This window comes from Beta vulgaris, chromosome 6 (genome assembly GCF_026745355.1).
Source record: "Beta vulgaris subsp. vulgaris cultivar EL10 chromosome 6, EL10.2, whole genome shotgun sequence".
In the NCBI taxonomy this organism is placed as follows: domain Eukaryota; kingdom Viridiplantae; phylum Streptophyta; class Magnoliopsida; order Caryophyllales; family Amaranthaceae; genus Beta; species Beta vulgaris.
Window position 1 is genome coordinate 7,765,816 of NC_079207.1, and position 17,298 is coordinate 7,783,113.

A 17,298-nucleotide genomic window follows, 5' to 3' on the forward strand; every position below is an offset into this window, starting at 1 on the left:
AAATCAAATGTGTATCTCATGAATCATGATCGTATTTATGTGAAATCATAATAAAAAGGTGATACTTTTTCTGCTCAATAAACTTTTAAATTTTGTTTACAATTTATAGGATACACTTTAATATAATTACTTATAAAAATACAACCTTAAAGGATCTATCTTGCAGATTATTGAAAATTATATCTATCCCCAATTGTTGACTTAATACACCCAAGAGTTTACTCACACAAGTAAATTAGCACCAAAAGAGACATGAGTAAATATTGTGAAATAATAATTGTTTCTGCTAAAAAGTAATAGTTTAGACGTGGGTAGCAAGTCGGACTTTGCTAAATGGGTGTAAGTTTGATTAATGTTGGATCAAGCCGTCACCTGTAAGTTTGATGGATGTGTATAATAAAACAAGAAGACTCATTCGGAGGGTTTATGAACCAACCATCTCCGATGCTTAAATCAGTTGGTTGAGCAATGGAAAAGCAAGAGAGTAGAAGGAACTGCCAAATATATGTATTTGTTTAGTTAGTTAAGTTACCTTTCATTTGATATCAAATGAACTATTGATAGTCGAGAATAGCTGTAGAGGGCCTTGGACCTATCCGTTACATATCCTTATCTAGACCTGGTGTATACTTGGACTGATATTTAAACCCTAACAACAATAATATATAACGAGGAGTTTTCCACCACCTTCTACGAGTAGACTAATCTCCTATTGGAGTTTGCATGGGTACCTCAAAGGGCATCATTCCTCCCTGCTGGGATTTCTTTCATACCTAAGGCTTGAACCCAAACCTTAATAGTTTGTTTTTTCGATAGAGAGTTCAGAGTAGTTTGTTGTTAAAACTTAGAACGGACGAATACAAAAAGTGAGTAGTTGTTTAAAAAGAGGGGGATTCAAACTTATGACCTATCGTTTATTACACCTCAATCTTAATCACTAGGCCAAAACATTCCGGATGATAGGACACATAATGACATGACTACCAAAGTCACAACTCACAAGTCACACACATACAAGAAAGTTTGGTAGGAGAAAAGAGAAAGTAAAGAGAAATGGAGAGATCAAGAGAAGGGGTTTCTTCTTCATCCACAGGAGAATCAACCTTTCTCCCTCTCCAAAATCCCAACATTTCCAGCAATTCACCTCGATGGCCGACAATTGACGGAGCACTTGGGCTTTCAGAGGAAGAATCAGTGATTTATGCTCGTCGATTTTACAAGTTTGGATTTTTACTTCTTCCTTGGCTTTGGGCTCTTAATTGCTTCTACTTTTGGCCTGTTCTTCGTCACTCTTCCTCTTTTCCTTCTTTTCGTCGCTGTATGTAACATCTCTTTTTCTCTCTCCTCCTTTTTTTTTTTTTGTTTTGAAATGGGAAATTGGTGTGCTATATATAATAGAGATATGTGAGAGTTTATGATTGAAAACTTTAGCTGCCCATTTTAGGTTTGAGGATTATGAATTGATTTGCTTATGATTGATGAAATTTTCACTGAGAATTTTAGGGACCCATTTCAGTTCCAAGGATGATATGAACTGGGTTTGTGTATTGAAATGAGAAATGTCCCCTTACCCTCTTTCTCATCTTCATTTTTTCCAGTTTCATGTGTTTTTTTTTAATGGTGGCTTGAATCAGTCATTGAAATTGTGGATTAAGTAAAGGCATTCTAATTTGAATTCAACTTCTATGAGCAAGATGTTGTTTCTTTATATTTTTGTAGGAGGAAGTTGGAATTCGGTTTGTTAGATTATCTATCCTATCTCGGATTGTTCATGAGTAAGTCTCGTCCAAGTAGTTCCTTGAAAGGGTTATAATGGTGGTTAGTATTGAATATAGTAAACTAATACTTACAAGGAATGTTATAGGTTTGGAGGATGTGCATGTGCATTGATTATTTTTAAACTTCTTGCCTTCACCCGTACCAAAATATTTCTCATTGGCACAATGTAGCGAGATATCCATCTTGGTTTTTAATGGGTTTCTTGAATTATTGATTAGCCTTTTTAAACCCCTTGTGGTAATATGGTTTAAGTCTGATGATCTTGTCAAATGTTTCTTTTACCTTGTATAACCGCTTTGATCAGTTGGGTTATTGTTGAACTATATGTGTGGTGATCCTTATTGATTTCAGCACTTTGATGTCCTTGTTGCATTTGATCTTGGGTTTAAATCAGTGAGATGTGATATAAAGGATATCTTTTAAGTCATTGAGATAACTTGGTTTTACGAATATAGAGGATATATCTTAAATTGGGTTGATGACCTTCGGAGAGTGAGTATTCAGATAGGTAGGTGCAAAGCTAATAAATGATATAAGAAAAATGTATCTCATAGGGTTGTCATTCTCACAACTTTTGTTAGTCCAGATTCTGGAAGATCTCAAACCTGTGATATTCTTGGGTTATGTCATGTGTGGAGGTCCGATCTGATGTCAATGAGTGTTGCTATGATGGAATCTTTGTGGTTGTGGTTTGTGATACTGTAGCTGAATATCCATGCGTGCATGAATGAGGAAGATTAAAGGTGCTGTGATTTGGGGATTAATGGTCTGTCATCATCATCATTGAAGGTGTCTCAGATTTGTGAGAGTACCATAAATAATTGTCTTCAGTATTTCTTTTGATTTGGATCTCTTAGAGACACAAACTCTAAATGTAGTTGGAGGTTACATTTGGAGATTGACTGAGAAGAGATACCCTGGTCTTGCTTCAGGGTGCGAGAGAGTGTAAAATATGTTGTTATATGGGGGCATATGATATGCATTTATGGTAATCCTAGACAGTAAGATTTGGATTTTTTGGCTCGACAAGAAGACACAAAGAGTTTACCTTGAGTTGCTTGATATTCCTTGTAGTCCTAGAAGGGTAGAGAGTACGCAGTTGCCGTCAGCAATGTATATATAAGTGCTAACCAGCCTAGGCCGCTTGAGAAATTTGGCAAGTGTGCAACTAAAACTTTTGATTATAGCTGAGTTCTTGTGCTGTTTGGGACTTTGGGCTGTATAGCTTTGTAGATTTACACAAATCAGTAAGAAAATTTGAGGGATCTGGAAGCTCAGATAAGCAGAAAGATACTCCTGTTATCAGGTTGCTTTTGGTGGAGTTATTTTGTGCAGATGCCAGTGTGAGAGAGTCTTAATTTCTGTGGAGGAAAGTTTGACTTGTTGAGATAGCAATGTTCTGTTTCAAGCTGGCGTTACGAACACCATCAATGACGTTAATTGGATATTTTCAATCAACATGCTTGAGCCTTGTTTTACTTCATTAAGGACTAGTACACTGTGGTTTTCAAATTTGACCTGGCAGGTTTACTTTTTCGTGGTTTTATTAATTGGTCAAGCATTTTGAAGATGCCATAGTGATGGGAAGCCTTGTAAGTTTTGTGGTGATTGAGATCTGATAGGCAATAAAACTTAGGACATTGTTGCCGTTGTAAAGGATGGGCTTCATGGCTTACGGCTGATACTTGGTGATAGAGGATGGTAACAGAGTGGTTTGTTAGAGGATATTTCTGGTGTAGGTAACGTAGCATGAAAGAGGGAGTTGAATTGAGGCTTGAGCAGGTATCTTCTGGTCATTGATGTATCCCAAGCTTCGGTTGAAGGATATGTTTAGCAAAATAGGGGAGAGACAGAAAGGAAGAGAGTGGGCCTTTCTACTGGAAAATTGTTTCTTCTTAAATTATGGTTGAATGCTCATCTCCTTCATGCAACTGCTAAAAATGACAGAATAAGCTCCCCCACCCTTGTGCTGGTGGAAGAAAAACAACACTATGGACCTGCTTATGTAGAATAAGTAAACTTTTCTCTATTTAAGAATGAACAAGAATTAATGCCTAACAGTTTGGCATGTAACACGTTACAGACTGAGTAAATGACAATTATATCCATAAGGACAATATATAGTTAGAGAATCGGCTAAACAAAATGCAGGCAGGGTCATTCATGTTTTTTCATTGCTTGTTTTTTGCTTAACAGTTAGGTCGTTTAGATGAGTCTTCAAGAATCAATGATTCAGAGCAGCCTTCTCTGCTGTTTTCTACTAAGTGTTGCATCATTTTAGGGTCATTCGCTTAATCATTCAATTGTATCTTCCTCCAGATGTTGTTGGATCTGCTGTAGGATTCTCAATTGCCACAATCCTACTGTCTTCATGGGCGTTAACATTTTCAATTGGAGGAGAACGCCTTTTTGGGCCAGTTTGGAATCAACTTGTAATGTACAATGTTGCTGATCAGTTAGGTTTAGCAGGTTGGATGTAGATATCATATATCTCTCAAAATTTCTTTCGTCACAGCAGAAATGCAGAGTAGCAGATGCTGTTTTCGGTGCTTGATATTCGAAAGTCCCTTCCATTCTTTGTGACCCAAGACGATGTTAATATTCTGTATTGACTTCTTTGTAATTTGTGTATTGTACTAGCTGAGTATTAGTAATATGAGGTGTTCAAATTTCATGGATTATAACCATACATATGACTTCTGAGTTGTGAGAATGCGAATGCTAATCAGATCTGACAAATATTATCCGGTGAGATCCTGCTAATAAAATTTAGAGTCTTGAGCATATATTTTCGACTCGATTTTTTTTTTTTTACAGATTTTAAAAATGATTTGTCTCCTAACACAAGTTGAAAATCGACTTGTGCTGAACTCGAAATTACTCTGTCTGAAACTAATTAGTATTAGTCCACGGCGATTCACGGATTGTTCTCTTTGGTAGATCTTGAAGAAACAAAAAAAAAGACATTTTGAGAATTTTGGATGTGATATATTTGATGCTAATTTGGCAAACCACAAAAATTCTGGAAGCTTTTTCTAGTTTTTACTTTTTCGAATAAACATGATCTAATACAAGTATATCAAATTCTAGAGGGAGAGGTAGTAGCTCAGTAGAATATCACCTCAAATTTCAGGTCATTGCCCAGGGTTTGAATCCTCATCCCAACAATATTTTGGGCATTTACTTCTGGGCTGTTTAGCCTTACCCAGCCTTTGAGTTGGTTTATCTTTCCTGATAAAAAAAAAAGCACATCAAATTCTAAATTTTTTTTTTTTTTTGACGGGGAAATTCTAAATTTATTATACTACCATTAATTGATTTACTTGAAATCAATCTTATAGATATGGTATGGATTTTCACATATTGTTTTGGATAAACCCCTTGAGTATAAAATGAGCTTATTTACATCTAAGAACATGTCCCCCTCGTTTTCAAGGCTTGTCAACACATGATCAAAATTTCAACCCCAAAAGGAGAAATAAGAAGCACATACTTTGATTCTTATGCTTTAAATTTAGGGGGTCCCATAAACCCAAGATACTTGGCTACAACAAGCAATAGTTTGTAAGTGCGATTTGCCAATGAGAATGAGGCAATCTCACCTTATCCACACTCTCACCACAAACTCTTAATTACTCTTCATCCACATCACACTTCATAATCCTTTTTTCTCTCTCTCCTAACTAACAAAAACCAAACCTTTCTACTCATCATAACATAATAACCAAAACAAAAACAAAAAACAAGTTTTGCAACCACTTTGTAAGGTTTAATTCCTAGAAAGAATGGCCTCAATGAATTCTAGTGTTCTTGCATGCAGCTATGCCATTTCCGGCGCAGGCGGTGTAGAGCTTAGCTCAAAGGCATCTTCAGTGCCTTGTGTAGCACCATCATCTTTGGGTGGTAGTGAGAAACTGCCTATGATCAAGGCACAATCCTTGAACTCAAAGGAAGAGAAATCTACTGATGGAAGAAGAGCTGCCCTTTTTGGCTTGGCTGCTGCCCTTGTTGCTACTTCCTTCTCCACCTCTGCTAATGCTGGAGTCATTGAAGAGTACCTTGAGAAGAGCAAAGCTAACAAGGTTGGTTCCCTTTTCTTGACTTTGTTTCGCGCATTTTATATGGATGTCAGCTAATTTAGTTGGTAAGATTCATACCGGATTTTGTAACACACAGTTTGTTGTTTTATCAACCAGGAACTGAATGACAAGAAGAGGTTGGCAACATCAGGGGCCAACTTTGCAAGAGCCTTCACAGTGCAATTTGGAACCTGTAAATTCCCACAGAATTTCACAGGCTGCCAAGATCTTGCCAAGCTACAGGTTTTCCATCCTTTTTCTTCTCAAACACACTATATACAGTTCAGTCAGACAGTATTTCATGCAGTATGAAACCTTTTATAACTCCTTTTTGTTGATTTTATCACAGAAAGTACCCTTCATCTCTGATGATCTAGCTCTGGAATGCGAAGGGAAAGACAAATACAAGTGCGGTTCGAACGTTTTCTGGAAATGGTGAAAAGTACAAAATCTTCTAATTCATTTCACCCTTATTGATGAAGGATCTACTAGTCCCAATCTCATGTATCATGTACTTGCAAAGGAGAGGTGTTAAAGTATTTATTAGTGTGTTAGTCCATGGACTGAGTTCTTGTGAAATGTAACTATTCCTTGTTTCAAATTTTGCCATTGTTCTAACCAAGCTACATATCATATATATGGAGATCATGAAACTTCACTAAAATCTAACCCACTTAACAAGTCTACATATCATACGGGCCTGTTCGTTATCATTTTATTTTCGTTTTCAAACTCCTCTTGAAAATTATAAATCATAGTTACAAAAATTATACTCAAAACTTCGTTATCAAAGCTCAAAAAGAACAAAAATTGACATGCATATAACTAATTTTAAAGTTCATTATACACTCTTGAGGCATGTTACTTTCAAGATTTTTGAGCCAAAAACTAGAAATTAATAGTGATTGCAAATGGGCGCTTATTTATTCAAACAAAGCTTTCCAATTGAGGTCAAGTTAGGATCAGTAGGTGGAAACTAGTGAATGATAAACAATAAACTTGTCCACGAATGTTACTCTCCAAATGTACATGTATATTAATCAAACCCTCTTCAAGGGATGGCAAAATGTTCCACAATTATCGAAAGAAACATGCAAAGAATGGTTGAAAGAATCATACATTAGTAATCATACATAATGCACCAGGCAGAAAAATGGTACCAATCGGCCATCAGAATGATAGGGTTTCTAGTGTTAGGAAAGCCCGCTCAATTGGCTTGGAAGTTGCTGAGTGATGTCGAATCAGCCCAAAATAAACCCTTACGATAATATCAAACGATGTCTTCAAGCTCAATTTCGACCATCTTAGATTCTCGGCACATTGATCCTTTTCAGATCAACAGCAGGAAAATGGTTCAAGTCACACACATTTGTGAAGTATGATGACATTTATGAGAGCCCGCACGATGATGAAAAACTATCAACATATAACTCAGGGCATGCAGGTGGATATACATTGGTTGCAAAACCCGATACATGTTCACAATGCCATGTAGTTGATGCAGGTAGGCCAGAAATATTCACGTTTCTCATGCATATACCTTCATAGGGTGAACCCTCGATACCGAGTATTTCAGGTGCTCTCTTCGAGTTCAAGCTAACTACATTACTTATAAACACCCTACCAACTTTGGGCACGGCCTTTGGATCCCACTTCTCATCAGGGTGATCATTTGCACCCCTACTAAACTTAATGGGTATTTTTACTCTCTCCAATCTCAGGTTAGATATCGAGATATTTGCTATGTAACCTCCTCGTCCAGCATCAGTTTTAATCCGGACCCCAGCTGCTGAATTCCAGACATGAATATCGTCTATTGTTATGTTGGATATCCCACCAGACATCTCACTACCTATGCCAACACCAGAGCATGTCGGAGTTGTGCCAGAAATTCTTCTCACAATTATGTTTGAACTGGGACGTGCCATGGCAATACCATACTGGTCCCACCCACTCTTCACGGCCACAAGATCATCCCCGCTCTCAATGTAACAGTCTTCAATGCATACTTCCGTGCTTGAATCTGCAGTTCAATTTATCGCTCTTAAATCATTCACGGATGCTGATCCATTTATGGAACATAAAAAGGACAGCAGACAGAAAAAAACACGTAGAAATATGCCTAAGTAGCCAGTAGTACCTGGGTCTATACCATCTGTATTTGGGGCATTTAGAGGAGCCAATATTGTCATCTTCCTGATCACGACATTCCTGAAGCACAAGAACAAAACGCAGATGATTTTGGTTAAGAAAATAATCCTGAACTTGTAGTTTCCATGTATAATTCGTAGGTAAAATATTTGCACAGTTTTATTTGGCTTAGAATTATAGGCTTGGTAATTTTAATTGATTAAGGGCAACTTCTATTCAAAGAAAAACCTAAACAGTACATTGCATTCTTGAATCTTGACTATATATCGTACAAGGTTTCAGCCAAGAATAAAATGTGAATGGAGGAGCTGTAAGCCTGTACTGACCTGCAGTACACAGGATGAATGGTCCAAAATGGAGAGTTTCGAAAAGTGAGATTGTAAATCAGGATATTGTGTGAATTAACAAGCTCTACAAGATGGCCTCTGGTATGTTCCAGTGTTCTGTTCCACCATAGATCCCACCACATTTTCCCTCGTCCATCAATTGTCCCATTTCGTCCTGTAGAAAAAGGTAACAGCACCAAAAGATGCCAATAGCAACACAAAAAATCGGAGCTTCAAGTCAGAATTCATGAAAAACTTATTCAAACAAACATAATACAACTCCAAGGGAATTGGATAATGCTAACTTGCTCATCTGAGATAGGGGAAATCCTTTGTCCTTTATCTTACATAAGCATTCAAATGACTTCAAAAAGTCGGTCAAAACCAGGTTAAACAATTAGAGAGTGATTAGAAAAGGCATTAATTTCCTATAAAAATACACGACTCCGGCAGAAACAAGAGGATATTATTCAATTAAGTTTGACACTGCAAGCAAACACTAGTACCTCAAAATTGAGAGCTAGCACATGAAGATGTATATATCAGAGTTCTGCTAATGACATCATTTCTAAGTGACACCGGGAAGTAAATGGCAGCAGTTAGTAGACAACTAGGCACCAGTATTTAGGTCTTTAATATAAGTATAATTGATACTATCTCGGAAAGATGTACACATATACAAGCAGGGAAGAAATCAAAAAAGAAAGAAATGATTCTCGCTTTTTTCCATAAACCATATGTTATTTCTCTTCACAGCCCTCAAGAAGATGAGATAATTTCTTTCAATTTGCACGAACCACGACACAAGCAAAGGTGAATAGAATATCTTACCCTTCTTCAATCCTTCAAGAAAATCAATTCTAATCTCATGGAAAGAGAATATGAAATTAACAGTAACAAATAATGAACAACTATACATAATGACGTAAAACTAATCAGTTTTTTTGACTTAAGATAATTTAGAATACATCAGGGAGGTGCTCATACCTGTAATGACAACATTGCTGATGGAGTTTCCATGTACGAGACTAATATGTCTGCCACCTAATCTCTCTCTCCCTCTTCCATAAGATGGCAAAGGCGCAATGATCGGCCACTCCTTTGGGTCCTACTGGTTTCAAAAGGAAACTAAAATTTAGGAAACAACCAAATAACCAATGCTTATAACAAATCCCAAACTTAATCAAGCAAAATAGCTCGTAAAGTCAATCCCGGCATAGGAGCACTTAAACATTCAATATGCACACAAAAGAAATGCTGTATATTTCCTAAGAAAGGCAGCAATATACAAACTTAAAAAGCAGCTAGAACAATGACATGGGCAAAAGTTAGTGATTCCGCCCTACCAAGTGTCTAAATCCAAGCATCAAATCGTCACAGTAGCAAGTCAAATGATCTGGTCCTAATCTTCAACAGAAGTTCCAAAGTTGATATGTAGTGTCACAAACTGAACTTGGAAGCTCAAAACCCTCATTTTCAAACAAGAACAGTACTACTCAAGGCTAATTTCTACAAGGTTATAACTTGAAGAGATAGTGCTCAACTTGTAGGTAAAATTATATGAAGTACACTATGTGCTGAATGTCCATGATAATGCAAATCCACTATCAGTGATGTATTTTTCTTTTTTCCGTCAACATTCATTACTTAGAGGTGGTAATGAGTGGCAATAAAATCTAATGACGAACACATACTTGTAAGTGGAAATGCAGAACTATGACATTCACATAAAATAGTCCAAATCATTATCATTACATCAAGTCATGACCCCGCACCAAACAAGCTACAAGTCTTTCAAATTTGACGGAGGTGAAAACACAACAGTCATATATTCACTTTATAGTCCGAGTTCCAAAGAATACTCCTAAACAAAACACACCTTAATAAAAGTGAAATAAATTCAACAAAAAGCTTGACCACATATGTCAGAATATTAGACAAACACGGATCATCATCACATGGTGAACCCGAACTTCATGGGAAGTTACAAACATACCCCTCCATGTATGGTACGACATGAGAGCTCATACATAACAAAAACCATATCATAGATTAAAGAAATCCAAATAAAGATTAGAGAGGTTACAAAGGGGGAGCTCGAGATCCTAAACAATAGTTTAAAAATGAACTACTCACATGGTGAGCCATATTATACTGACATTTTGGCAACTACACTGTATACCCTCAAATGTATGCAATGTAAGCAGTGCCCCCTTATCATTACATCTAATTGCTATTCATAGCATTATTATACAACACTTATTTCCCACTTGAAAAATACAATATCATATCATCAAACCCTTAAATTAACAAGAATAAAATAGTAATTTCCAGGACAAGATTGAGAAGAAACCGAAAATCAATATCTTACAATTGAAGTAAATTCACACTCTTATCTAGACAAACATTGAAATTCAAGATCATCAACTTACCAAATATGAAATTTCTAATCAAACTCAACCACTAGGTATAATTATACATTTCAAAACCAAAACCTTTGATATAAATACCTTTTTGGAAAAAAAAAAAATCAAGCAGAAGAATAACATCTAGTCTAGAGAATTACAACTATGACTTTATCTTCATTATTTTCACATTAAATCAATTGAACTCAACAATTACTTAATCATCAATCATAACTTCTAAACACTAAAATCATTATGAACATAAAGCAGATAACTTTGACACCTTTATTAACAAAAGAATTACTTCTATGACTTCATCTTCATTATTTTCAGACTAGATCAATTAATCTAACAATCACTAAACTTTACTCCCAAATTCCAAACACTAAAATCATTATGAACATAAAGCAGATAACTTTGACACCTTTAAAAAAAGAACTACAGCAATGACTTCATCTTCATTTCATATTAGATCAATTGAACTAAACAATCACTAAACTTCACTCACAAATTCCAATCACTAAAATCACTTTGAATAAAGCAGATAAATTTGACACCTTTATCAGCAAAAGAACTACAGCTATAACAGTATGACTTCATCTTCATTATTTTCAGACTAGATCAATTAAACTCAACAATCACTTAACCTTCAATCATAACTTCCAAACACTAAAATCACTTTGAATATAAAGCACACAACTTTAACACATTTATTAGCAAAACCAACAAAATCCCATCTCATCAAAATCTAAACAAACATGGATCAATCAAAAAAAATCTCAAAATTAAAGTACCCAAATAATCAACATTTCATAAAAAAAAATAAAAAATTAACATGCCTGAGAGCCCAAAATAACAGCACCCTCTTCAAGAAAAAGTGTGAAATTGCTAGTAAGATTGAAGCTTCCAGTAACCCATCTTCCTTTAGGAACATTTAACTGGGACCCACCTTTATTCTCAAAACGTTTCATAAACTCAACAGCGTTTCGAAACGCAAATGTATTCGACGTTTCTCCATCACCGACACCGCCGAATTCAGTGATGGACATGAAAAACTTCCTTGGGGGACCCACATGGAAGAACCCAGAACAAGTTTTCGGGTCGGGCCGTGAATGGGCCCATGAAGAAGGAGGAGAAGAAAACGTTTTTGTGGTGAAAGGGAGGAAAAAAACGGCAAGAGTTGTGAAAGATAATAAAAGAAACGCCCATGTTGGTCGTTTAATTAAGGTTGTAGGGTTAAATATTGTACTCAGTAATGGTTTTTCATCTTCCATATGAATTATGAAATGGGTTGTGATGAAAGATGGGAATTTTGGGATTTAATTGGTGGTTTTGGAGAGAGAAAAAGAGGAAAAATGGTGCGGTTTACATGGTATGGAGATGAAGATTAGAGGGGTACAATTACAAACAACTCCAAAGTAGAGAAACAAGTGAAGAAGAGAGAGAAGATGGAAAGTGGGAAATCTATACAGATCATCATCATGGGCTCTTATGACGGGTAAATATGACTGGTTAAATCTGAGCGAGGTATAAGTTAAAGGGGTCTTTCATCTTACTCGTCAAAAAAAATAATCAACATGGGTTTTTCTGAATTAGCGGGTTTTAGCGTGGGACTTTGGCTCGAAATGGCTACTTTTATTTGGCCAAAGTCCGACCCGACTTGTGATCACCTCTAACAGTAGAGTAGCATGGAGCACTAGTGTAAATACACTACATTTTTGCCTTATATTTCATCTGTCTTAATTGATAGTGCTTGTATTTTATTTTGAAACACGAGATAATAATTTTTTCATCTTTCTCGCATAGTTAAATTAATTTGATTCTTGACCCGTTTAAGTCATAAATTTCATCGAATGTAGTTTCTGTAACTCTATATTTCTTTTATTAGGAGAAAAATTATGACATAGTGTTATCTAGGGAGAAACCTAAGACATTTCTACAAATGAGAAGAGAACAAGAAATATGAAAAGGGGAAAATAGACAAATTTTTAACTCTATATTTCTTTTATTAGGAGAAAACTTATGACATAATGTTATCGAGGGAGAAACTAAGACATTTCTACAAATGAGATGAGAATAAGAAACATCAAAGAGGGAAAATAGACAAAGTAAAGGGTATGGGCAACCTTTTATGACTTATGAGGCTTATGCATAATTAACTTTTTGGATGCTAGTATGAATTTAGTTTTATTTTAAAACTACAATGGATCATAAGATAAGCGTGTAAGGATGTATGCATGTATCAAATATCAATGTGACTTATATACTTAAGTATTAAATCTCATTTACAATAATTGTAGTTGGCAAGATTAGAATTTTATTATTTAATAAAATTGTTATATAAATGCTAATTTTATTATAAATGTCGTATAAGTTTTTCATTAATTAGTAAATTTAAATTCTAGGAAAAACAACCTTCTCAAAAGTTATATGTTGTACTTTGACCCTACATAACTTGATCAAGTCAACATAAATCACAAATAAAAGCCTAATTAATTTCCCAAAGAGGCCTCTAAATTTTTTAATAGAATTAATAATCCATAAATTTTCATCTTCACATAAAAAAGCATAATAAGTCACATTCAATAATAATTTTTTAAAATTATCTAAACTTAACCAAATGCCAAATGGCACCTTGCACCCCTTATCAAGGATTTTTCTTCTAGCATGACAAACATCCCCATTAATTAATCTCTTATAAAATTAGTGTTCAAGGTTCAAGTCCTCCCACACATGTATTTTAAGATATCTTCTCTTGACTAACATATAGTCTACAATCTTTCATTGAATATATACTACATATTGTAGTTGAAATGTAGAATAGTTAACAAAAAAATAAATAGGGTAAGACTATTGGAGAAGCAAAGAAAAATATTGTTCAAAAAATATTCCATGAACACCATTATATATATTCATTGTGTCAAGGCCATTTCACCTCCAAGAAAAAAACAATCTCCTCCATTATTCCATCCAAAAACACAATGGTTTTACAAACCAATCTTGAAGTTTTAAGCTCTTTTGGCATCTTCAAAGAATCCTATAAGATTATCTTGACATGCCCCAAAATCTTCATCCACATAACCCTTGCTTTTATTCTCCCTCAAGCTTGCCTCAACGTAGCTAACAAATGGATTTCCACGCTTAACCATCCCATATCCGCCTCATCCATCAACCAAGTCGATTCTCCATCTTACAACAATATTTCGAACTCAGAACAAACCATTTATTGGCTTATAAACATCGTCTATTTAATATGTACCATGATCTTGTCTCTATTTACTATATCTGCAGTCGTTTACACAGTTGCTTGTATATATACTGGCAAAGACGTAACGTTTAAAAAGGTCATGCGTGTGGTTCCAAAGGTGTGGAAACAAGTCATGATCACATTTTTATGCCAATTTTGCATAATATTTGCATACTCATTTGTTTTTTCATTTGTTTTTTTCATATTGATCCTTATGTTGTTTTACAAAAAAGGCCAAGATGTGCAATTAGGGATAGTAATCCCAATAATAGGCTTGATCATAGCTATACCATTCACAATAGGGTTTTTCTACATGACTATGATATGGCAATTGGCTAATATTGTATCAGTTTTGGAGAAGATATGTGGGTTTAAAGCCTTGATAAAGAGCAAGGAATTAATCAAGGGAAAAATGGGAACTGCCTTTGCTTTATTTTTGGTGATGAACATTTGTGCATTGCCAATTTCAGTATTGCAGCAAAAATTTGCTGGATTTGGAATAGTGGAGAGAATTTGTTTTGGAATTTCAAGTTTAGTGTTGTGGACTTTGATTATTCTTTTTGGGTTGGTTGTTCATACAGTGTTTTACTTGGTGTGTAAATCTTATCACCATGAAAGTATTGATAAGTCTTCATTGGGTGATCATCTTGATGAATATCTTGGTGAATATGTTGCATTGAAGGATGAATCTATACAGCTAGAGCATCTCAATGTGTAACTTAATTGGAAGAGTTATTGGTAATTTACTTGAGGTTTGTAATTTGTATTGTATAACATGAAGTTTATTGTTATCGTCACTGCTTAGCTTGGTAATTTTTTTGATAAACACGTGTATTAGAAGTTTGAGCATATATATAGTCTTAGTCTTGTACTCTTGTTTATTCGGGTTTTAAGACTCCAACACTCCATCTCCAATTGACCAATTCAATTCAAAAGCTACGTTTTAATACTTCCACTTCTCTATTTTATGTGAGATCTTTTTGAGGGAAGCAATTCATTTATTTCATAATGGGGGATTTAGTATATAAATTGAGATTGGATTTTGGATTTTATCTTCATTATACTTCTCATTAGAGTGAAAGGTATAATCCGGCAAAGAGTGAAACTTCATACTCGTGAGCATAAAATCTCTATTATATAAGGGAAGGGGGGGAGCTATGGTGTCTCCGAATGAAGAGATTTTTTTTTACCCCCTTTCCCTTTATAAATTACAAATTCACTTACAAACCAAAGGGGGTTCCAAACAAAAATACCGAAAATAAAATTATAACAATCACTCACAAGTCAACTAAAATCACTTGTAAACTACAATCACTACAATGTCAATACTTACAAAAATTTCGACTTTAAATCAAAATGTCTACTTTCTTCACAATCTATGAAGTAGTGTACTTAATTTAAAAATCAATTAAAAAATTATAATAGTAGAAATCAAAATAAATTCAATAAAATTTCTATTTTCTTCATAGAATTTAACTTTAAAAAGTAAAAAAAAAAAAAAAAAGACTGGTGAGAGACTAAGTGATAGAGACTAAACCAATGAAATTTTGCAACTAAAAACAATTATACTTTGTATGTCTAACGTTCAAATTTTGACTTTTACTGATGTCGAAAAAAGCCAAGTTTCTGTCTAAATAAAATCTAAATACGCGTCGCGTGCAAATGCTAGTATTTTATATTCAAAGTTCAAGGATCACTAACTTGACGGACTATATGTCTATATGAATCAAAGACATCTATTTAAGACCTCATCTATAGGGTTACAAGTTTCACACGGTAAAGTAACTCATTTGCTAAACACCGCCCTAAATTTTCATATTTACGCCCTGTATAAAAAAAAAATGTATGTATTTGAGTATTTTTATACTCCCACTCTCCCACTCTCCCACTCTCATCACCTTCTCACTCTCTTGACCCTCCCTCACTTCTCACTCTCTCTCCACTCTCTTACTCCATCTCTCTCATCAACACCAAGAAGAAAACATCCGGCGAGTTTTTCCGGCGAGAAGAGAAATTTTCCGGCGAGGACTATTGCGGGGCGGCGAGCATATTTCCGGCTAGGCGAGCAAATTTCCGGCTAGGCGAGCAGACTTCCGGCGAGGTTGCGGCGGCGACAAGATCCTCCGGCAACAAAACTTCGAATTTCCGGCGACATAAAGGTTAGTTAATTTGAAATTATAATTTTTTTAAAAAAAATCGTATTTGTAGAATTTGATATATCGCATGTGTTTGAAACCCTTTAAAATTGAAAGTATGGTAGTTTAGAGGATTAAAATTTCTTGGTGTTTGATTAAAATCTTCCAGTATTTGATAATTTCTTGGTAGTTTAGAGTATTTAGAGGCTTGAAATCATCGAAAATGTATGAAATCTGGTAAAATTGAGGCTGGCGCCTTGAATAGGCGCCTGAACCACTGGAAAGGCGCCTAATTAAGGCGGTTGCACCTTTGGTGGGGCGCCTAATTTAGGCGTCTAACCAATGGAGGAAGCGCCTTTGTTGGGCGCCTGATCAGTGGTACAGGCGCCTTATTTAGGCGCCCCACCATTGGTGCAGGCGCCTCAATTAGGCGCCCCACCAATGGTACAGGCGCCTAATTTAGGCGCCCCACCAATGGTACAGGCGCCTAATTTAGGCGCCCCACCAATGGTACAGGCGCCTTATTTAGGCGCCCCACCAGTGGCGCAGGCGCCTAATTTAGGCGCCTGTACCACTGTTTGGGAGTTTAATTTAGGGGCCTGAATTGCTGTTAATTTTAATTTTTTTTTTAGAAAATAATTACAAAATTATATTAATTATGGTGTATTAAAATTGGAAAATGTATTATTGCGAAAAATGAATTAAATAATAGAAAATATAGTTAATGAAGCGTAGAAATATATTTATATGAGAACAATTTTAATTATTGAATGTAATTGATTATTCATATTTAATTAAATGTTATACGTTTAATCAAAGATGAGTGGGCGAGACAAAGGCAAAGCAAAGTGTTTGCCTACAGATTCGGGTCATCGTCATCCTCATGATAGAGGGGTGACAATCTCATCGAGGAAGGCTAGAGAGTTGCTTTTCAGGAGCACTCAGTCTTCATCAGGTGCAGAAACGGAGGAAGTACCAGAGATTCTTCCTTGTCTGTTGCATTGCCTACTAGTATTATGGACATTGAGCCGTGGAGACCTCACTCACCATGGAGAGGCAACCCGATGGCGGGGACGATCAGGAGGCGGGTGCTTATTACGATAGTCAGCCGGAGCATCCATCAACGGACGCAGAGGAAGGTCGTCCGTCTCGGGGATGCAAACCACGTACCTCTCG

The 17,298-nt window shown here is 35.7% G+C and overlaps 4 protein-coding genes across 4 annotated transcripts; 3 read left to right on the forward strand and 1 right to left on the reverse strand.

Annotated features, from left to right (window-relative positions):
* The first annotated feature begins 995 nt into the window (after nucleotides 1-995).
* Nucleotides 996-4,468, forward strand: LOC104895403 (probable gamma-secretase subunit PEN-2). The gene is made up of 2 exons (XM_010681902.4): nucleotides 996-1,318; nucleotides 4,099-4,468. Exons 1-2 carry the CDS (start codon nucleotides 1,054-1,056, stop codon nucleotides 4,257-4,259), a joined length of 426 nt encoding a protein of 141 aa, XP_010680204.1. The 5' UTR covers nucleotides 996-1,053; the 3' UTR covers nucleotides 4,260-4,468.
* Nucleotides 4,469-5,432: 964 nt separating this feature from the next.
* Nucleotides 5,433-6,459, forward strand: LOC104895406 (photosystem I reaction center subunit N, chloroplastic). Its single transcript, XM_010681903.4, has 3 exons — nucleotides 5,433-5,861; nucleotides 5,976-6,101; nucleotides 6,208-6,459. The coding sequence occupies exons 1-3, from the start codon at nucleotides 5,565-5,567 to the stop codon at nucleotides 6,295-6,297; spliced, it is 513 nt and encodes a 170-aa protein (XP_010680205.3). The 5' UTR covers nucleotides 5,433-5,564; the 3' UTR covers nucleotides 6,298-6,459.
* Nucleotides 6,460-6,870: 411 nt separating this feature from the next.
* LOC104895407 (probable polygalacturonase) lies at nucleotides 6,871-12,232 on the reverse strand. Its single transcript, XM_010681904.4, has 5 exons — nucleotides 11,580-12,232; nucleotides 9,323-9,443; nucleotides 8,336-8,510; nucleotides 7,999-8,069; nucleotides 6,871-7,881 (listed from the first exon to the last, which is right to left on the reverse strand). Exons 1-5 carry the CDS (start codon nucleotides 12,012-12,014, stop codon nucleotides 7,247-7,249), a joined length of 1,437 nt encoding a protein of 478 aa, XP_010680206.2. The 5' UTR covers nucleotides 12,015-12,232; the 3' UTR covers nucleotides 6,871-7,246.
* A 2,068-nt stretch (nucleotides 12,233-14,300) lies between these two features.
* On the forward strand, nucleotides 14,301-14,705 carry LOC104895611 (uncharacterized). The gene has a single exon (XM_010682170.2). The coding sequence runs from the start codon at nucleotides 14,301-14,303 to the stop codon at nucleotides 14,703-14,705; it is 405 nt and encodes a 134-aa protein (XP_010680472.2).
* The last annotated feature ends 2,593 nt before the right edge of the window (nucleotides 14,706-17,298 follow it).